A 22,851-nucleotide genomic window follows, 5' to 3' on the forward strand; every position below is an offset into this window, starting at 1 on the left:
GTAAACACTGTAACTTTCACATAAATCAATTAATTTACACGTATTGGGATTTTTTTTTTTTTAACAAAGACATGTCGCAGAATACATTTTGGCCTAAATTCATGCCGAAATTTGTTTTTTTTTTGCTAGACATGTTTAATAGCAAAAAGTCAAAAATATTTTTTTCCCCTCTCAAAATTGTTACTTTTTTTTTTTCTAAATAGTGCAAAAGATTAAAACTGCACAGGTGATCAAATACCACTGAAAGAAAGCTCCATTTGTGGGGGGAAAGAAAAAAAAAAAAAAACGACAAATTTAATTTGGGTACAGTGTTGCATGACCATGTAATTGTCAGGTAAAGTACAACAGCACTGTAACAAAAAAAATGGCCTGGTCAGCAAGGGGGAAATCTTCTGGAGGGCAAGGGGTTAAAAAAAACCAAAAAAAAAAAACCACAACAACATGGGCTGTATCTAAAAGTTGCATGATGCACTCCCAAGAGTGTGAATGGAGCCTAAGACTGAACACAATAATGTAATTCGAGAAGCTGCTGTTTAGATCTTTTTATTCTATGTTAGTATCACATGATAAAGACGTCTATAGTCCATTTATATGACTAGTACACAATAGAGTTAAAGGAATGTTCTCTAGATCCCATTGTAAGTTCCGATTGATCGGGGAGATCATACACAGAGCAGGGAGATGTTGGGTGATCACTTAGGTGTTCATTTATGAAAACAGAGATCAGCGGTGATCCTGAGGATTGTTGCTGATCTCAGATCATTAGTGGTTTAGAAAACAGATGATTGGTGGAGAACATGTTCTCCACCAATCATCTCAGCACACAGATGGCCAGTGTATGAAGGAGCGATGTCAGCCCTCCACTGGCGATCTGTGTTCTCCCTCCAGATCCTCCAGCTTAGAGGCGGAGAATTGGAGGAACCGCAAACCATGTTAGATGGACTGGACTGCGTTTCTGCAAAACGCTGCAGAAGCTGCTTAGGTGTCAACCAGGTGCGGACTGACCATTCAGGCTCTCGGGCACTGCCCAAAGGCCTGGGGTCAGTAGGGGGCCCCATGAGATGCCCCTGGTACTTTTCATAGGCTTTTTTGGGTGTGGTTGGTTTGAGTGTGGGCGAGGACACAGGGACCCCATGATTTCCTATTGCCCAGGGGCCCCATGAGTTGTCAGTCTGCCCCTGGTGTCAACCTAGGGTGACCCTCTCAGGAGGATGGGGATGTGAGCTTTGATCCCAGCTTCAATATGAAACAAGCACACACCTGGCTCATTAATGTGCTTGTTTCCTCCTAAATCTGTCCTAAACTGCCCAATCACACAGTGCCATGGCCTTGCACTGCATATACACACACACACACACACACACACACACACACATATATATATATACATACATACACACACACACACACACACACACACACATATAAAAAAAAAGCTATAAAGGGTTAATAGAAGGGAAAATAAGGGGCTCCGTTCACACCAATACAGTTTTTTTAGCGCGTTTTGCAAAAACTCACAACAGTCCATTTAGCATGGTTCCCTATGGAACACGTTCACATCGATGCTTTTTTGAGCTGCTGCGTTTTTTGGAAAGGGTCAGGATTTTTTTTTTTTTTTTTTTTAAAAGCGGAAAATCAGCTACACCAGAGTTCAATGGAGAAGCTGCTGAACCGCATGGTAGTGCGTTTTGTCACATTTTGCATTTTTAATCTGCCCGGCCGCAAAAAAAATTCCACTTTAAGAAAAAAAAAACCCCAAAAAACCCCCCCCAAAAAAACCCCAAAAAAAAAAAAAAAAAAAAAAAACACCCACACAACTGAAAAAAACACAGTAAAAATGCATCAAAAACATGCAAAGGAAAAAAGCAAAAAAACTGCGAAAAGCACTGCAAAATGGATAAAATGCAAACTGCATTCTGAATGGTATCGGTACTTAAGTAATGTTGGTTTATGTTCTTACTTCAGCGCTCCATTAATTGTTCCAGCTATTACTATTTTCAAAATGATGCAACTATTTTTATTAATGAAAAACTAATAGAAAAAAAAAAAAAATACGTTGTAAATTATAGTTTTACAGAAAACATCGGAGATATGAGCTGTATCCAGGCTCCATTATGCAGATAGAAGGCGGCATGGAGGGGTTCAGTGAAGGTGGCGGTGAAGGTGTGGAGATGTCTGATGGGGTCACCCAGCTGGTAGAAGGACAGACAGCCACCTTCATAATCCAAATATACTCCCAATCTCTGCACTGGGGACTTTGGGTGTAACTCATGTAATTGAGAGTCATGTACACAGGAATATTTGTTTTCAGTGATGCAGAAACTCCAGGACTTGTTATTATACACAACACTAAACTCCTTTCCATCTCTCTTTATACTGGGATAGCAAACAGCCACATACCGTACCCCACGGTCACTAACCTCCACTTCCCAGTATCGCCTCCCATGGGAAACACTTGCAGTACTCATCACCTGATTGTATGTTGTAAATCTCTGTGGTAATTTTGGTCGAATTTTTCGTGTTTCAGAGCAGAATGCTGTTCTCAGGTCATCAGATAAAATCACATAGACACAGGCAGTTTTTTCATCCAGGAGCAGATTTGTTGTATTCTGTAGGTCAAAGTTGGATTTTATTTGCATATTAGTGATAAGATCGGTTATAGATCGATGCAACACAAGAGACATCATAAAATCATCCAGATCACGAATAGAAGAGTCTTCAACATTCTGGTCACCTGAGTCAGATTCCTGATCTTGGAGGACTTCTTTGGTATAGGATTCCTGATCTTGGAAGACAGCTATTGGGTCGGTCATGTTACACAACCTCTCAATGTAACCAATTTTCCGGGGCAACTCATCCTTTTGTATCTCCAACTGTTTGATGAGAGCAGTGAGTGATAATGAGACCTCCTCTACGTGCCTGGATATCTCACTCAGAACTCTCTGTTCCTGGACCTCCAGCTGTCTCCTCATATCCTCAAACAGGGCAATGATTCTCTTCTGCTGGTCATCTGCTTTCACTTGCACTTTTCTCTTGTGGTCCTGTAGGTTTTGTAGTTTCTGATTAATTATTTCCCTTTTTGCGGTCAGTTTTTCTAGAACATTTCTCAGTTTCTCCTTTTTCTTTTCCAAAGCCTCTTCTAGAGGTTCCACGACATGTCCTTTGTGCATCCCCATGAAACAGCAGGACACACATAGGCAGGCGGCGTCCTTGGAGCAGTAATACTCCAGAAGCTTCCTGTGGATGGAGCATTTCTTACTACTGAAGGATGAGGTGGGTTCTATCAGCACATGGTCCACTGTCCTGTTGTGGGCTGTCAGGTGTTTATCACACATAGAAGTCTCACAATGCAGACAAGTCTTGACAGCTCCCACCGGAGAATCCACACAATATGTACAGAGGATCTCACTTTTCTCCTCCTTTGGTTTTGTAGATCTGAAGTTGTCCACAATGTTACTCCGCTTTCTTTTCTTCTCTAGAAGAGGCCACTCTGTATATTCCTCTCTGCACTCCGGACAGGAATAGACCCCAGACCCCCTCTGTGTATCCAGAACAGTCACAATACAATCCAGACAGAAGTTGTGACCACATCTCAGTGACACCGGCTCCCTATAACGGTTCAGGCAGATGAAGCAGCTCAGCTCCTCTCCTAGAGCAAAGGAAGCCATTCTGGGAACAAGGCAGAGGAAAGGAAACTAAACAATCTGTTTGCATAAATAGGGTGGAGGCTTCAATAATTAACCCTACAGGTCAGAGAGAACCCAGAGCAAGAGACTTCTACTGATTGTCTGTTAAAGAAATAAATATGCAAAGAAGAAGCCACTTATCTCTGACTCATTCTTAGTTCAGAATAGGATGACAAAGATTATGATTTTGAGGCTGTGATAGGAAACATTGACCAAATATGAGATCCATTCTCTGTGTTTTCTGGACACAAACTAGATAAAATGTAATTCATTCTGGCTCCCCATGCAAGGCATTTGGCTCAATCCACAAACTTCAAACACAAGGATAAGGATCGGTAACCATGCGGTTGTCATTTGTTTGAATTATTATTGGAAACCTATAATGGTCATCTCTTTGAAAATAAGGGTTGGGTCCTTCACTCTGGGATCGTTCCTGTGCGTTTCTCTGAGTGTTCCTGTGCGATTCCCCGAGCGTTCCTGTGCGATTCTCCGAGCGTTCCTGTGCGATTCCCCGAGCGTTCCTGTGCGTTTCTCTGAGCGTTCCTGTGCGTTTCCCCGAGCGTTCCTGTGCGTTTCCCCGATCGTTCCTGTGCGATTCCCCGAGCGTTCCTGTGCGTTTCTCCGAGCGTTCCTGTGCGATTCCCTGAGCGGTCCTGTGCATTTCCCCGAGCGTTCCTGTGCGATTCCCCGAGCGTTCCTGTGCGATTCCCCGAGCGTTCCTGTGCGTTTCCCCGAGCGTTCCTGTGCGATTCCCCGAGCGTTCCTGTGCGATTCCCCAAGCGTTCCTGTGCGTTTCCCCGAGCGTTCCTGTGCGATTCCCCGAGCGTTCCTGTGCGTTTCCCCGAGCGTTCCTGTGCGTTTCCCCGAGCGTTCCTGTGCGATTCCCCGATCGTTCCTGTGCATTTCCCCGAGCGTTCCTGTGCAATTCCCAGATTGTTCCTGTGCGTTTCCCCGAGCGTTCCTGTGCGTTTCCCCGATCGTTCCTGTGCGATTCCCCGAGCGTTCCTGTGCGTTTCTCCGAGCGTTCCTGTGCGATTCCCCGAGCGGTCCTGTGCATTTCCCCGAGCGTTCCTGTGCGATTCCCCGAGCGTTCCTGTGCGTTTCCCCGAGCGTTCCTGTGCGTTTCCCCGAGCGTTCCTGTGCGTTTCCCCGAGCGTTCCTGTGCGTTTCCCCGAGCGGTCCTGTGTGATGCGTTTTGACAGTCCAGTCTTTTGAATGGGCTGCAAAATGCACTGGATCACTGTAGGGCTTGCACTCATTTTTAAAAATGCACCGTAGTACCATGCGATTTGTTGCCCACAAACATTGCATTTGGGGTGCTAAATAAAAATACATAGGCACCTGCACCGAACCATTATAGGGAGAGCTGATCCATCGAATTGCCTCTCGGGGGATCAAGAAGGAATTTTTTCCCTGCAGGAGCAAATTGGATCATGCTTTGCTGCGTTTTTTCCTTCCTCTGCATCATCTGTGGGTGTAGGATTTTAACTTGTTTTTTTTTTTTTTGGTTGAACTGGATGGACTTTTGTCTTTTTTCAGCCAGACTAAAGCTGGCCATACACGTATAGATTTTCATCTGAGAATCTTCATTTCAAGAATATTTGTTTGATTTTTTAACCACTTGCCCTCCAGAGGATTTAGCCCCCCCCCCCCCTTCCTGACCAGGACATTTTTTGCAATATGGCACTGCGTTACATTGACAATTGCGCGGTCATGCAACACTCAAATTAAATTTACATCCTTTTTTCCCACAATTTGAGCTTTCTTTCGGTGGGATTTGATCGCCTGCGCGGTTTTTTTTTTTGCGCTATAAATAAAAGACCAACAGTTTTGAGGAAAAAAAAACATTTGTGACTCTTTGCTATTAAACATGTCCAGTAAAAAAATTTAAAAAATAAAATTTAGGACAAAATGTATTCTTCTCCATGTCTTTGCTAAAAAAAAACCCCAATAATTGTATATTAATTGGTTTATGTGAAAGTTATAGCGTCTACAAATGGCAGTATATATACTGGGATTTTTTTTTTTTTACTAGTAATGGCGGCGATCAGCGACTTATAGCGGGACATTCTGACTAGAGATGAGCGAATCGAACCAGGCGAAGTGGAATTCGTTTCGAATTTCAGGAAAAATTCGATTCGCGTCGAATCCGAATATTTGCATAATTCGGGTGCGCGAATCGGATTTTTCCCGATCAGCCGGCAAAAGTGTCCCTGCAGAGAGCTCCGCTATTTCTGACAGTTCTCTGACAGTTCCTTCACATTTACAGCGGTTGAAACATTGTATCTATTTGTTTCCATTTAGGATACAGATGTTTTTATTCGGAAATAAATAGATACAATGTTTCAACCGCTGTACATGTGAAGGAACTGTCAGAGAACTGTCAGAAATAGCGGAGCTCTCTGCAGATACACTTTTTGCTGTACTGGAATACTTCTTCTTTTCATTCTTCTTTTCATTCTTCTCATTCTTCTTTTCATTCTTCTTCTCATTCTTCTTTTCATTCTTCTTCTTCTTTTCATTCCTCTTTTCATTCTTCTCATTCTTCTTTTCTTCTTCATGAAAAGAAGAATGAGAAGAAGAATGAAAAGAAGAATGAAAAGAAGAATGAGAAGAATGAAAAGAAGAATGAAAAGAAGAAGAAGAATGAAAAGAAGAATGAGAAGAAGAATGAAAAGAAGAATGAGAAGAAGAATGAGAAGAATGAAAAGAAGAATGAAAAGAAGAAGAAGAAGAATGAAAAGAAGAAGAAGAATGAATGAAAAGAAGAATGAAAAGAAGAATGAAAAGAAGAATGAGAAGAAGAATGAAAAGAAGAATGAAAAGAAGAATGAGAAGAATGAAAAGAAGAATGAAAAGAAGAAGAAGAATGAAAAGAAGAATGAGAAGAAGAATGAAAAGAAGAATGAGAAGAAGAATGAGAAGAATGAAAAGAAGAATGAGAAGAATGAAAAGAAGAATGAAAAGAAGAAGAAGAATGAAAAGAAGAAGAAGAATGAAAAGAAGAATGAAAAGAAGAAGAAGAAGAATCTTTTCATTCTTCTCATTCTTCTTTTCATTCTTCTTCTTCTTCTTCTTTTCATTCTTCTTTTCATCCTACTTCTTCTTCTTCTTCTTCTTCTTCTTCTTCATTCTCATCCTCATCCTCTTCTTCTTCTTCTGAGGATGAGGATGAGGATGAAGAAGAAGAAGAAGTAGGATGAAAATAAGAAGAATTCCAAGCCGGCAAAAAGTGTATCTGCAGAGCTCCTCTATTCTGCAGATACACTTAGAGGAGCTCTGCAGATACACTTTTTGCCGGTTTGGAATTCTTCTTATTTTCATCCTACTTCTTCTTCTTCTTCTTCATCCTCATCCTCATCCTCGGAAGAAGAAGAAGAGGATGAGGATGAAGAAGAAGAAGAAGTAGGATGAAAATAAGAAGAATTCCAAGCCGGCAAAAAGTGTATCTGCAGAGCTCCTCTATTTCTGACAGTTCTATGTCAGAGAACTGTCAAAAATAGAGGAGCTCTGCAGATACACTTTTTGCCGGCTTGGAATTCTTCTTATTTTCATCCTACTTCTTCTTCTTCTTCATCCTCATCCTCTTCTTCTTCCGAGGATGAGGATGAGGATGAAGAAGAAGAAGAAGAAGTAGGATGAAAATAAGAAGAATTCCAAACCGGCAAAAAGTGTATCTGCAGAGCTCCTCTAAGTGTATCTGCAGAATAGAGGAGCTCTGCAGATACACTTTTTGCCGGCTTGGAATTCTTCTTATTTTCATCCTACTTCTTCTTCTTCATCCTCATCCTCATCCTCAGAAGAAGAAGAAGAGGATGAGGATGAAGAAGAAGAAGGAGAAGTAGGATGAAAATAAGAATTCCAAGCCGGCAAAAAGTGTATCTGCAGAGCTCCGCTAAGTGTATCTGCAGAGCTCCGCTATTTCTGACAGTTTTCTGACATTCACTCCATACAGCGGTTGAAACATTGTATCTATTTGTTTCCATTTATGTTTCAACCGCTGTATGGAGTGAATGTCAGAGAACTGTCAGAAATAGCGGAGCTCTGCAGATACACTTTTTGCCGGCTTAGAATTCTTCTTATTTTCATCCTACTTCTTCTTCATCCTCATCCTCATCATCTTCTTCTTCTTATGAGGATGAGGATGAGGATGAAGAAGAAGAAGAAGAAGAAGAAGAAATAGAATGAAAATAAGAAGAATTCCAAGCTGGCAAAAAGTGTATCTGCAGAGCTCCTCTAAGTGTATCTGCAGAATAGAGGAGCTCTGCAGATACACTTTTTGCCAGCTTGGAATTCTTCTTATTTTCATCCTACTTCTTCTTCTTCTTCATCCTCATCCTCTTCTTCTTCTTCTGAGGATGAGGATGAGGATGATGAAGAAGAAGAAGAAGAAGAAGTAGGATGAAAATAAGAAGAATTCCAAGCCGGCAAAAAGTGTATCTGCAGAGCTCCGCTAAGTGTATCTGCAGAGCTCCGCTAAGTGTATCTGCAGAGCTCAGCGGTTGAAACATTGTATCTATTTGTTTCCATTTATGGAAACAAATAGATACAATGTTTCAACCGCTGTATGGAGTGAATGTCAGAGAACTGTCAGAAATAGCGGAGCTCTGCAGATACACTTAGCGGAGCTCTGCAGATACACTTTTTGCCGGCTTGGAATTCTTCTTATTTTCATCCTACTTCTTCTTCTTCTTCATCCTCATCCTCTTCTTCTTCTTCTGAGGATGAGGATGAAGAAGAAGAAGAAGAAGAAGTAGGATGAAAATAAGAAGAATTCCAAGCCGGCAAAAAGTGTATCTGCAGAGCTCCTCTAAGTGTATCTGCAGAATAGAGGAGCTCTGCAGATACACTTTTTGCCGGCTTGGAATTCTTCTTATTTTCATCCTACTTCTTCTTCTTCTTCCTCTTCATCCTCATCCTCATCCTCTTCTTCTTCTTCTGAGGATGAGGATGAAGAAGAAGAAGAAGAAGAAGTAGGATGAAAATAAGAAGAATTCCAAGCCGGCAAAAAGTGTATCTGCAGAGCTCCGCTAAGTGTATCTGCAGAGCTCCGCTAAGAAATAGCGGAGCTCTGCAGATACACTTTTTGCCGGCTTGGAATTCTCCATCTTCCCATCCTTCTTCTTCTTCTCATCCTTCTCCTTCTTCTCATCCTTCTTCTTCTTCTCATCCTTCTTCTTCTTCTCATCCTTCTCCTTCTTCTCATCCTTCTTCTTCTTCTCATCCTTCTCTTTCTTCTCATCCTTCTTCTTCTTCTCATCCTTCTTCTTCTTCTCATCCTTCTCCTTCTTCTCATCCTTCTTCTTCTTCTCATCCTTCTTCTTCTTCTCATCCTTCTTCTTCTTCTCATCCTTCTCCTTCTTCTCATCCTTCTTCTTCTTCTCATCCTTCTTCTTCTCATCCTTCTCCTTCTTCTCATCCTTCTTCTCATCCTTCTCCTTCTTCTCATCCTTCTTCTCATCCTTCTCCTTCTTCTCATCCTTCTCCTTCTTCTCATCCTTCTCCTTCTTCTCATCCTTCTCCTTCTCCTTCTTCTCATCCTTCTCCTTCTCCTTCTTCTCATCCTTCTCCTTCTTTTTCTTCTCATCCTTCTCCTTCTTCTCATCCTTCTCCTTCTCCTTCTCCTTCTTCTCATCCTTCTCCTTCTTCTCATCCTTCTCCTTCTTCTCATCCTTCTCCTTCTCCTTCTCCTTCTTCTCATCCTTCTCCTTCTTCTCATCCTTCTCCTTCTCCTTCCTCATCTCCAAGGGCATTTAAATTAAAGGTACAGTGTTCTGCACTAATTTAAAGGCTCTCTGAAGCCTGGAAACCCTTTTTATAAGTTAAATTCGTAGCGAATAAATTCGCATCGAATCGAATTTCTTCCTCAAATTCGGCGAATCAGCCGAATTGAATTTTTGAATAATTCGCTCATCTCTAATTCTGACACTGGGGGGGAACTGACTGTCACTGACATCCCCAGTGACCAATACAGTGATCAGTGCTAATAAAAAGCACTGGCACTGTACTAATGGCACTGGGCAGGAAGGGGTTAATCGTTAATGGCGTCAAATCGATGTTTGTTTTCTACAGCAGTGATGGTAAAATTAGAAAACTTTTTCCAATCAAACAAGTTTTCAGCCAGTGTATGTGGTTATCGTTCAGAAATTACATTCATTTTAAACTTAAATATTAAAAGCAAAATTTTCAAATGACATTCATCCATTCATCGAATGTGCAAAGAATTTTCGTACGAATATTCTCGTCTGAAAATCTAGACGTGTATGGCCAGTTTAATAATCCCCATCCTGGTGTGCCAGCTTTTTGAATTGAACCCATTGTTCTTCCAGCTATTTGATCTCACGTTTTCAGTCCACTCCCTGATTCATGGCCTACCAGTGAGGAGCAGGTACATCCCTGGTAGGGTTGCCACCTCATCCCTTTAAAACTGAACACATATTTATTATACAGGTTCTGGGGCTGAGTGAATGCAGATTAGGCAGCACAGTGGTGACATGGTTAGCACTTCTGCCTGGCAGTACTCGGGTCATTGGTTCAAATCCCAACCACAGTATCACCTGCCTGGAGTTTGCATGATCTCCCTGTGTGGGTTTCCTCCGGGTACTCCAGTTTCCTCCCACACTCCAAAGACATGCTGGTTGGTTAATTAGCTCCTGTCTAAATTGTCCCTAGTATGTGTATGTATGAATGTGAGTTAGGGACCTTAGATTGTACACCCCTTGAGGGTTAGGGACTGATGTGAATGTACAATATATATGTAAAGCGCTGCGTAAAGTGACAGCACTATATAAGTACCTGAAATAAATAAATAAGGCACCAACAGCTTCTGGGAAGGCCGTCCACAAGGTTTAGGAGGGTGTCTATGGGAAGGTTGGACCATTCTTCCAGAAGCACATTTGTCAGGTCAGGCACTGATGTCGGGGGAGGAGGCCTGGCTCGCAGTCTCCACTCTAATTCATCCCAAAGGTGTTCTATGGGGTTGAGGTCAGGACTCTGTGCAGGACAGTCAAGTTCCTCCACCCCAAACTGGCTCCTCCATGTCTTTATGGACCTTGCTTTGTGCACTGGTGGGCAGTCATGTTGGAACAGGAAGGGGTCATCCCCAAACTCCTCCCACAAAGGTGGGAGCATGAAATTGTCCAAAATGTCTTGGTATGCTGATGCCTTAAGAGTTCCCTTCACTGGAACTAGGGGGCCAAGCCCAACCCATGAAAAACAACCCCACACCATAATCCCCCCTCCACCAAACTTTACACTCGGCATAATGCAGTCAGGCAAGTACCGTTCTCCTGACAACTGCCAAACCCAGACATGTTCATTGGATTGCCAGACAGAGAAGCATGATTGGCCTCTCCAGAGAACACGTCTCCATGCTCTAGAGTCCAGTGGCAGCGTGCTTTACACCATGGCATCCGACGCTTTGCATTGCACTTGGTGATGGAAGGCTTGGATGCAGCTGCTCGGCCATGGAAACCCATTCCATGAAGCTCTCTACGCACTGTTGTTGTGCTCATCTGAAGGCCACAAAAAGTTTGGGGGTCTTTAGCTATTGACTCTGCACTTGGCGACTTCTGCACACTGTGCGCTTCAGCATGCGCTGACCCCGCCCTGTCATGTGACGTGGCCTACCACTTGGTGGCTGAGTTGCTGTTGTTCCCAGTTGCTTCCACTTTGTTATAATCCCACTAACAGTTGAGCGTGGAATATTTAGTAGCCAGGAAATGTCATGGATGGACTTATTGCACAGGTGACCACCTATCACGGGACCACGCTTGGAGCCACTGAGCTCCTGAGAGCGACCCATTCTTTCACCAATGTTTGTAGAAGCAGTCTGCATGCCTAGGGTATGATTGTATACACCTGTGTCCATGGAGGGGATTGGAACACCTGAATCCAATGATTTGGAGGGGATTGGAACACCTGAATCACGTGATTGCGAGGGGATTGGAACACCCGAATCACGTGATTGGGAGGGGATTGGAACACCCGAATCACGTGATTGGGAGGGGATTGGAACACCCGAATCACGTGATTGGGAGGGGATTGGAACACCCGAATCACGTGATTGGGAGGGGATTGGAACACCCGAATCACGTGATTGGGAGGGGATTGGAACACCCGAATCACGTGATTGGGAGGGGATTGGAACACCCGAATCACGTGATTGGGAGGGGATTGGAACACCTGAATCACGTGATTGGGAGGGGATTGCAACACCTGAATGACATGATTGGGAGGGGATTGGAACGCCTGAATCACATGATTGGGAGGGGATTGGAACACCTGAATCACATGATTGGGAGGGCGGGGCCAATACTTTTGGCAATATGTATATGGACATGTCTTGTGTGGGCACCAGGGAATATCATAATAATTAAAGAGGAACATCACCTCCCTTTTTTTTTCTCCAATCCACTCTTCCCTTGTCTTCTGGGTCATCCTCAATAAACATACATTCCCAACTAATCCAGTGTTGTCTTGGAATCCCCTGCTGCACCCCAGGTCCCGCCATCTTCCTTTGTTACATCATCGGGACCGGCTGTCTTTTATGAGTTTTTGGGGCCGGACCCCTGATGACAAGCCATGGAGCAAGTGTAATAAGTTGTATATTGGTGAGGGGCGCACTGGACACCTTAGCTACCATTGTGCTATATGCTGGCTGACCAGTGAGCCCCTGTACCTGTAAGGAGGGGTGGGCTCCCACATGCTCAGGCATATCCATCATCCATAGTCATCCATAGCTCCAGAGCCTTTCATGAAGCTGCAACAGGTCAGATAGAGTCCTCCTTATTACCTGGCTGGAGGACGTCCAGCATCAATTAGCCCTTTCCTCCTTAGCCTTACTGTCATCACACCTGCCTAGGAACTCCCACTCCTCCCAACTGACATCTACTCATTAAGGAATTTTTATATTTGCATAACTCCTCCCAAGAGCCAACCCACTGCTTGCATCAGAGCTGAGGGCTCTTGAGAGGAGTACTGAGGCGGGGTGCTGTGATGTTTTCATGAAGCTATGTACAGCACCCTACCGGCCCCTCCCACCAGCCGTGATCTGCCTGCATTGCATGGAGAAGCACAGAGACCCACTCATATAATGGAAATTGAATTTTTTATTTGACATTTTAATTGACATGTTGATGAGCAAAGGGGAAAGGGGGGACCAAAGAAGGCAAAATAAAATCAGATTCAACTTCAACTTTAACCACTTCCCAACCGGCCGTTTCATATAAACGGCTGGACGGTGGCAGTACACCCTGCTTGTGCGCACTCCCTGGGAGCGCGCAGCACCGCAATCCGGTGCCCACTGTGTCCTCCGGACACCGGACACCGATTGGCCAATCAGTGATCACATGCAAAGTAGTAAGCAAGATGTCACTTGTGACATCATTGCTTACTACGTCTGAAATCTGTGAATGATCACCGAGGTCACATGGTACAAGGCTATTCACAACAGCCTTGTACCATGTGACAAGCTGTGACCAATCACAGCTCACTCAGTACTTCTCAATGAGTGCAGGAAAGCACACAGAGAGAAAGAGAAATGATTGCTTTTACATCCTATATGGGTGTAAAAGCAATCATTGTAAAAAAAAAAAATCTTCATCACCCCCCACAAGTAGTACAGTGTCACCATGGTGACACTGTACTACTAGGGTGACAGTATGTAAAAAAAAAAAAAAATAAATAAAAAATAATAATATAAAAAAATAAAATAAAAATGTAAAAAAAAAAGTTTAAAAATTATAATTTTTGGTTATAAACTAATTTGTTTTTGGTTTTTTTTTTACTAAAAAGATAACGGAATACATTTTGGCAAAGATTTATGATGAAATATTATTTATTTGCAAAATTTTATAAAAAAAACACTTTTGTTCAAAATTTTTGGACTTTTTCATTTACATAGCAAAAAAAATAAAAATCCCAGCAGTGAATAAATACCACCAAAATAAAGCTTTATCTGTCTCAAAAAAATGGTAAAAAATTAATTTGGGTACAGTGTTGCATGACTGCGCAATTGTCATTCAAAGTGTGATAGCGCTGAAAGCTGAAAATTGCCCTGGTCTGGAAGTGGTTAAAGAGGTACCTCTATTGCAGTGGCATTTTTATTTATTTTTTATTTTTTGCCGTCTGTGTCCCATTTGATGGCTTTCTTTTTATTTCCTGTCTCAGAGATGCAACAGAAAGCAAAGAATGAGCGCTGAGCATACCCTTTGGCGCTATATAAATACTGTATAATAATATAATAATAAAGTTAAGGGGAAACGTAAACCGAGGTCACTGATAAAGGTGTCCCCATTGGAAGATTTCCCATTTTGGATTTCTCATCACTTTCTCTCCCAGTGACAATTATCACCAGAACAAATGGAGAGGATGGATCTCTCCAGAGGGAACAAGGACAGCACTAAAAACCTGACAGAGGTTCTAATCCTTCCCGACTCCATTCAAAACAACCAAAAAGTCTTTAGATCATCGCTAACATCAACCAGTAAGAATAGTGACATGACAACCCGATACCATCACATCATAGAATTCTGTCTTCTATAGGAGGAGCTCTCTATACCCAGAATAACTGTCATCTGTCCAGTGACACCTATGACTCTCCTAAGTTCCCACAACCCAAAATGAGACCAAATGTGTCACTGCATTCCCATTGACTTGTATGAAAGTGGGCGGGGTTTTCTATGGGTGGAGGGAGTGGCTACATTGTGATTAATGGGGAAAGGTAAGAAAATTCTATTCATTGTAATCTATCTGAAAGTTGGGCCGAGAGGAAAAAAGGCTCCAAAAATAGTGAGCACTATTTTTAAAGCACACAAAGTAGATTTATATTCATTGTGACTAACCAGGAATACATATGAATTTTTTAACCAACAGGCATTCTACCTCCCACTGACACCAATGATGAGGCACTCAAACTGACACCGATGATGAGGCACTCAAACTGACACCAATGATGAGGCGCTCAAACTGACAGCAATGATGAGGCACTCAAACTGACACCAATGATGAGGCACTCAAACTGACACCAATGATGAGGCACTCAAACTGACACCAATGATGAGGCACTCAAACTGACACCGATGATGAGGCACTCAAACTGACACCAATGATGAGGCACTCAAACTGACACCAATGATGAGGCACTCAAACTGACACCAATGATGAGGCACTCAAACTGACAGCAATGATGGGGCACTGTTCTTCCCACTGACAGCAATGATGAGGCACTCCAACTGACAGCAATGATGAGGCACTCAAACTGACAGCAATGATGAGGCACTCAAACTGACACCAATGATGAGGCACTCAAACTGACACCAATGATGAGGCACTCAAACTGACAGCATCGATGAGGCACTCAAACTGACAGCAACGATGGGGCACCCAAACTGACAGCAACGATGGGGCACTCAAACTGACACCAATGATGAGGCACTCAAACTGACACCAATGATGAGGCACTCAAACTGACAGCAATGATGGGGCACTGTTCTTCCCACTGACACCAATGATGAGGCACTCCAACTGACAGCAATGATGAGGCACTCAAACTGACACCAATGATAGGGCACTATTCTTCCCACTGACACCAATGATGAAGCACTCAAACTGACAGCAATGCTGAGGCACTCAAACTGACACCAACGATGGGGCACTCAAACTAACACCAATGATGAGGCACTCAAACTGACAGCAATGATGAGGCACTCAAACTGACACCAACGATGGGGCACTCAAACTGACACCAATGATGAGGCACTCAAACTGACAGCAATGATGAGGCACTCAAACTGACACCAATGATGAGGCACTCAAACTGACACCAATGATGAGGCACTCAAACTGATAGCAATGATGAGGCACTCAAACTGACACCAATGATGAGGCACTCAAACTGATAGCAATGATGAGGCACTCAAACTGACAGCAACGATTAAGCACTCCAACTGACAGCAATGATGAAGCACTCCAACTGACAGCAATGATGAAGCACTCCAACTGACAGCAATGATGAGGCGCTCAAACTGACACCAATGATGAGGCACTCAAACTGACACCAATGATAGGGCACTATTCTTCCCGCTGACACCAGCAATGGGGCACTATTCCTCCCCATAATACCAAAGATGCGTTGTTTACTCCCACTGACACCAGAACAATTCCCAATGACCACAGACCGGCCCCCCTAAAGTCTGAAGAACAGTACACTGGCCCTTTGTTTAGAAAGTTTGGAGACCCCTGTCTCAGAGGATCAAATCATATTTGTTCAATGCAGGTGCAGACTTCGCTGCCTTGTGATGTTGCACAAAGACTGAGCTTTGCTGATCCTCTTATCTCACTGCAGATATAGCAGACAGGACTATAGACAAGTTAGGCTGGCCATACACTATACAATTTTCTGTCCAGTTTCTGCCCAAATTTCTTTAGATTTACCATCAACTATGTAGTGCAAGGGCCCGCCTAATTAAATACAATTGAAAGCGTTGTTTAGGTTTGACCTCCTATTATATGGTTTTTGGTAAATCTACAGATTCTCAAGAAAATTGTATAATGTATGGCCAGCCTTAGTGTCTAACCAGTTAGTTTTGGCATACTAACCACTTCAGCTATGTACATCCAGAGAGATTGAAGTTAGAATAGTTAATTTTTCATGGCTTTTGTATAGGGGGTGTATCCTTTTCCTACATACTTGTCCTAAAAGGTGTCCCTCTTTCTGACACCAGAAAATTTGGAGATATGATAAAACTTAGTAGAAGCAGTATGACCACGTATCATTCGGAACGCTGTCAGGATCTCTTTCGAGCAACATTGGTTTATGTTCTTTATTAAGGGCTCCGTTTAATTGTCCCAGCTAATTTCCAAGACGATTTCACCCTCATTGTTATTTATATAAATGACAAAATTGTAGAACAAAGACATTTGTTGTGTAATGGCTATTATGGGCCTACAATCATTTTTACCTTCATGAACATTGACTTCTCCATCAAGTCCAACAACGCCACCATCAAACCCGCCCCGCAGGCCAGAGTACGTGGTGTCATTCTGGACTCCAACCTCTCCTTCCAGCCCCAAGTCCAATCTTTAACAAACTCGTGCAGACTCCACCTCCGCAACATGCAGACTCCACCCCCGCAACATCGCCAAAATCCGCACGTTCCTAACCCCAGAAACCACTAAACAGCTCATCCACTCCCTCATCATATCACGACTCGACTACTGCAACTCCCTCCTCACTGGCCTGCCTCGCCGCTGGCTATCCCCGCTTCAGTCCATCCTGAATACGGCTGCCAGACTCATTCACCTTTCCAACCGCTCCGTCTCCGCCACCCCCCTCTGCCAATCCCTCCACTGGCCTCCACTCAGTGTCCTCCACCCCCCCTCTGCCAATCCCTCCACTGACCTCCACCCCCTCTGCCAAACCCTCCACTGGCTTCCGATTGCCCAACGAATCAAATTCAAAATCCTAACACTGACGTACAAAGCCGTCCACCATACTGCCCCGAACTACATCACTGACCTAATATCCAAGTACCACCCAACACGCACACTCCGCTCCTCACAAGACCTCCTTCTCTCTAGTTCCCTGGTCTCCTTCTCCCATGCCCGCCTCCAGGACTTCTCCAGGGTGTCACCAATCCTCTGGAACTCCCTGCCCCAACCCATCAGATTATCACCTACTCTCCTCTCCTTTAGGCGCACCCTGAAAACCCATCTCTTCAAGGAAGCCTACCCCACCCCCTGCTAACTTGCCGACCTCCTCCACTCTTCCTACCACTCCATCCCCCACAGCTATCTCCTCCTGTGCCACCATCCCCACCCTCCTAGATTGTAAGCTCCAAGGAGCAGGGCCCTCGATCCCCTCATGTTCTGCATTGTATTGGTATTGTTCTGTCACATGTTCTGTCCCCCTTTGTAATGTACAGCGCTGAGCGAACCATTGGCGCTTTATAAATACTGTATAATAATAATAATGGACATTATTGGGAACTTTTGATAGGGGTCTAAGTCTCAGTTCATGAACTGCTGTCATAAAAGGACAAATAACTCTGTGGGGGGTGCCACTTCAAAGGACTCCATTGAGGTGAGGGGGAAGGAATTAGGCAGCTGGCACTTCCTGTCTTTTTTAACAGCTGGTGACCTAAACTGACCAGTGTTTTGAGATGACCATTAGAGGTTAAGATATGTGGAAGGGTGTGACTTTACCTGGGTGCAGGGGCGGACTGACCATTTAAGCACTCAGGCACTGCCCGAGGGCCCGGGGTCAGTAGGGGGCCCCATGAGATGCCCCTGGTACCTTTCATTGGCTTTTTCATAGGATTCTTTTGGGTGTTGGCCAGGACACAGGGGCCCCATGATCCCCTATTGCCCAGGGGCCCCATGAGTTGTCAGTCCGTCCCTGTCTTGGTGGGTGAGTCTAGGCGTGGTCTTTTCAAAGAGTATATAACACAAAAGCAAGGCCCCATTTTCTCTCGCCTGTAGTGCAGTCATTATGGATGTCTGCGTAATGTACCTACATTATTCTGTTTCTTTCCTGTAACTTTCTTTCCCGTAGTCACCTCTATATATTGGTAACATTCTGTATTTGCATTGTAATATCACTACTTTTAAAGTTATACCGGCTACATTATATTCTGTTACAATTGATTAGTAGTCATCTTCTTTTCTGTGTAAATAAATTTGATCTTTATTTTTTGCACAGTTGTTATCATTTGGTATTAACATCATTGGTAATAGCCGCATGAGGATTGGCTAAATTCATGTCCAGACAAAAGGTTGTAATCCATTATATTTATCATCACGTGAATAAGTGAGGTGGCACAACCGGCAAAACAGTTGTAAATTATGGTTTTATAGAAAACACCGGAGATAGGAGCTTTACCCAGGCTCCCTTATTCAGATAGAAGGCGGCATGGAGGGGTTCGGTGAAGGTGGTGGTGAAGGTGTGGATGTGTCTGATGGGGTCACTCAGCTGGTAAAATGATAGACGGCCACCTTCATAATCCAAATATAATCCCAATCTCTGCACTGGGGACTCCGGGTGTAACTCCTGTACTTGATAGTCATGTTCACATGTATATTCATCTTCAGTAAAGCCAAAACACCAAGACTTGTTATTACGCCCAATAGCAGACTCCTCTTCATCTCTCTTTATACTGGGATAGCAAACAGCCACATACCAATCCCCACGGTCACCAATCTCCATTTCCCAGTAATGTCCTCCATGAGAAAAACTCTCCCTACTCATCACCTGACTGTATAATGTAAATCGTTGTGGTATTTTTTGTCTATTAATATGTGTGTCAGAACGGGATGCTGTTCTCAGGTCATCGGATAAAGCCACTAAGGTATAAGCTGTTTTTCTATCCAGGAGCAGGCTGGTTGTATCTTGTGTACTGAGGTTGGTTTTTAATTGCATATTAGTGATAAGATCGGTTATAGATCTGTGCAACACAAGAGAGATCATAAAATCATCCAGATCACAAACAAAAGATTCCTCCGAATTCTGGTCACCGGTGTCCTCATCTTGAACAAGTTTAAGAGTATCTGATTCCTGATCTTGTAGGACAGTTGTTGGGTCGGTCATGTTACACAACTTCTTGATGTGATCGATTTTCCTGGACAGATCATCCTTCTGTATCTCCATCTGTTTGATGAGATCAGTGACCGATAAGGAGACCTCCTCTACCTGCCTGGTGATCTCACTCAGGACTCTCTGTTTCTGGACCTCTAGATGTCTCATGATGTCCTCAAACAGGGCAGAGACTCTCTTTATCTCATTATCTGCTTTTCTTTGTGCTTTTCCCTTCTGGTCCTGTAGGTTCAGAATTTCATTCTCAGTTTTCTCTCTCTTCATATTCATCTTTTCCAGAATATTTCTTAGTTTCTCCTTCTTCTTCTCCAAAGCCTCTGCTAGAAGTTCTACGTCATGTCCTTTATGTTTCCCCACCAGACAGCAGGACACACATAGGCAGACGGCGTCCTCGTAGCAGTAATACTCCAGAAGCTTCTTGTGGATGGAGCATTTCTTATTATTGAAGGACGAGGTGGGTTCTATCAGCACATGGTCCACTGTCTTGTTGTGGGCTGTCAGGTGTTTATCACACATAGAAGTCTCACACTGCAGACAAGTCTTGACAGCTCCCACCGGAGAATCCACACAATACGTACAGAGGATCTCGCCTTTCTCCTCCTTTTGCTGTGTAGATCTGAAGCTGTCCACAATGTTGCACAGCTTCCTGTTGTTCTCCAGAGTAGGCCACTTTGTATATTCCTCTCTGCACTCCGGACAGGAATACACTCCCAACCCCTCCTGTGTATCCAGAGCAGTCACAATACAATCCAGACAGAAGTTGTGACCACATCTCAGTGACACCGGCTCCGTATAAAGGTTCAGGCAGATGGAGCAGCTCAGCTCGTCGCCTAGAGCAGACGCCATACTAGGGACAAGGAAGAAGGAAAGGAAACTAAAAATCTATTTGCATAAAGAGGGCGGAGACTTTACAAGTTAACCCCTAGAGGAGGAAAGAACCCAAAGCAAGGAATGATATGTATGGATTATGTCTTCACAGGATAATATCGAAAGAATACGCCAAGCTGTGATTCATTCTCAGGTTTTTATTGAAGGAGAAATATTCCATTATTTTTTGAGGCTGTGATAGGAAACAGATCAAATAATGGAGGAGATCCACTCTCTGGGTGTTCGGAACACAAACTACATAGACTGGCATTCTGGGGCAGCACAGTGGCTAAATGGTTAGCACTTCCGCCTGGCAGTACTCGGGTCGTTGGTTCGAATCCCAGCCACGGCACCAATTGCTTGGAGTTTGCATGTTCTCCCTGTGTCTGTGTGGATTTCCTCTAGGTACTCTGGTTTCCTCCCACACTCCAAAGACATGCTAGGTGAATTGGCTGCTGTCTAAATTTTCCCTAATATGTGTATATATGAATGTGAGTTAGGGACCTTAGATTGTACGCCCCTTGAGGGTTAGGGACTGATGTGAATGTACAATATTCACATCAGCGCTGTGTAAATTGACGGCGCTATATAAGTACCTGAAATAAATAAATAAATTCCAACAGTGGATCCCTCCCCATCCAAGGTATTGGGCTCATTTCACAAAGCTTTACCACAAGAATAAGGAACTTTATTTTAACCACATGACTGTTTTTATTATTATTATAATACAGGATTTATGGCACCAACAGTTTGCTCAGCGCTTTACAATATAACGGGAGACAATACAGAAGCAATACAGTTCAATACAAGAGAGATAGGAGGGCCCTGATCCTGGGAGCTTACAATCTAAGAGGGAGGGGTTGGGGGTACAAAAGTTAATAACTGTGGGGGATGGACTGGTAGAAGGAATAGAAGATTCCATTATTAGACGAAGGCAGGATAGGCTTCCCTGAAGAGATCGGTTTTCAAAGATCGCCTAAAAGTGAGCAGAGTAGGCGATAGTCTGATAAATTGGGGTAGAGAGTTCCAAAGGATAGGGGAGGCTCTGGAGAAGTCCTGGAGACGAGCATGGGAGGAGGAGACAAGGGAGCTAGAGAGTAGGAGTTCGTGGGAGGAGTGGAGAGGACGGTTTGTTTGGGTGATATTTGGAGACAAGATTGGTGATGTAATTTGGGGCGGAGTTATAAATGGTTTTATATGTTATTGTTAATGTTTTGGATTTTATTCGTTGGGCAATGGGAAGCCAGTGGAGGGATTGGCAGAGAGGGGTGGAGGACACTGATTGGGGGCCAGTGGAGGGATTGGCAGAGAGGGATGGAGGACACTGAATGGGGGCCAGTGGAGGGATTGGCAGAGAGGGATGGAGGACACTGAATGGGGGCCAGTGGAGGGATTGGCAGAGAGGGATGGAAGACACTAAATGCGGGCCAGTGGAGGGATTGGCAGAGAGGGATGGAGGACACTGAGTGGGTGCCAGTGGAGGGATTGGCAGAGAGGGATGGAGGACACTGAGTGGGTGCCGGTGGAGGGATTGGCAGAGAGGGATGGAGGACACTGAATGGGGGCCAGTGGAGGGATTGGCAGAGAGGGATGGAGGACACTGAATGGGGCCAGTGGAGAGATTGGCAGAGAGGGATGGAGGACTCTAAGTGGGTGCCAGTGAAGGGATTGGCAGAGATGGAGGGAGGACACTGAATGGGGGCCAGTGGAGGGATTGGCAGAGAGGGATGGAGGACTCTAAGTGGGTGCCAGTGAAGGGATTGGCAGAGATGGAGGGAGGACACTGAATGGGGGCCAGTGGAGGGATTGTCAGAGAAGGATGGAGGACATTGAATGGGGGTCTGTAGAGGGATTGGCAGAGGGGGATGGAGGACACTGAATGGGAAGCCAGTGGAGGGATTGGCAGAGAGGGGTGGAGGACACTTAATGGGGGCCAGTGGAGGGATTGGCAGAGAGGGGTGGAGAACACTGAGTGGAGACCAGTGGAGGGATTGGCAGAGAGGGGTAGAGGACACTGAATGGGGGCCAGTGGAGGGATTGGCAGAGGGGGTGGAGGACACTGAGTGGAGGCCAGTGGAGGGATTGGCAGAGAGAGATGGCAGATATGGAACTGTTGATAAGGTGGATGAGTCTGGCAGCAGAATTCATGATAGACTGAAGAGGGGATAGCCTGCAATGAGGTCGGCCAATGAGGAGGGAGGTACAATAGTCAAGGCAAGATATAACAAGGGAGTGAATAAGTTGCTTAGTGGTTTCCGAGGTTAGGAACGGGCGTATCTTGGAGATGTTGCGGAGGTGAAGTCTACAAGATTTGGACAGCGATTGAATTTGGGGCTGGAAAGATAGATGTGAGTCTAGGATTACACCTAGTACCCTGGCATGAGGGGAGGGACTGATGGTTGTATTGTTGATCTTGAAGGAGAGGTCAGGAGAGGGGGCACGGGCTGGAGGGAATACTAAGAGCTCAGTTTTCTAATTTGTTTTAAATCTCATTGGACTCTTATAATGGTCTACTTTTAGAAAATAAGAATCCTCAACCTGCGATAGCCAATCACAAAATATCAAAGTGATCATGTGATAAGGACCAACCAATATTTATTACAAGACCCTTTAGCTGACAGCTCCGTCTCCATGCTGGGAGCACACTGTGGTGCGCACTTTTAGCAAAAACATTTATTCAGCGCCTTGGAAAAAGGCCCATATCCT

The 22,851-nt window shown here is 44.2% G+C and overlaps 2 protein-coding genes across 2 annotated transcripts; both read right to left on the bottom strand.

Annotated features, from left to right (window-relative positions):
* Positions 1 to 2,063: 2,063 nt before the first annotated feature.
* Positions 2,064 to 3,668, bottom strand: LOC149427726 (E3 ubiquitin-protein ligase TRIM39-like). Its single transcript, XM_089667734.1, has one exon. The coding sequence runs from the start codon at positions 3,666 to 3,668 to the stop codon at positions 2,064 to 2,066; it is 1,605 nt and encodes a 534-aa protein (XP_089523860.1).
* Positions 3,669 to 18,344: 14,676 nt separating this feature from the next.
* LOC149427727 (E3 ubiquitin-protein ligase TRIM39-like) lies at positions 18,345 to 20,124 on the bottom strand. The gene has a single exon (XM_089667731.1). It carries the CDS (start codon positions 20,122 to 20,124, stop codon positions 18,529 to 18,531), a length of 1,596 nt encoding a protein of 531 aa, XP_089523857.1. The 3' UTR covers positions 18,345 to 18,528.
* Between the last annotated feature and the right edge of the window lie 2,727 nt (positions 20,125 to 22,851).

This window comes from Staurois parvus, unplaced genomic scaffold (genome assembly GCF_062004578.1).
Source record: "Staurois parvus isolate SC_StPar_1 unplaced genomic scaffold, SC_StPar_1.0 ptg003540l, whole genome shotgun sequence".
NCBI lineage: Eukaryota > Metazoa > Chordata > Amphibia > Anura > Ranidae > Staurois > Staurois parvus.

Excerpts from the sequence above, each read along its gene's own strand:
- LOC149427726 (XM_089667734.1), bottom strand. The coding sequence starts at position 3,668 with ATGGCTTCCTTTGCTCTAGGAGAGGAGCTGAGCTGCTTCATCTGCCTG.
- LOC149427727 (XM_089667731.1), bottom strand. The coding sequence starts at position 20,124 with ATGGCGTCTGCTCTAGGCGACGAGCTGAGCTGCTCCATCTGCCTGAAC.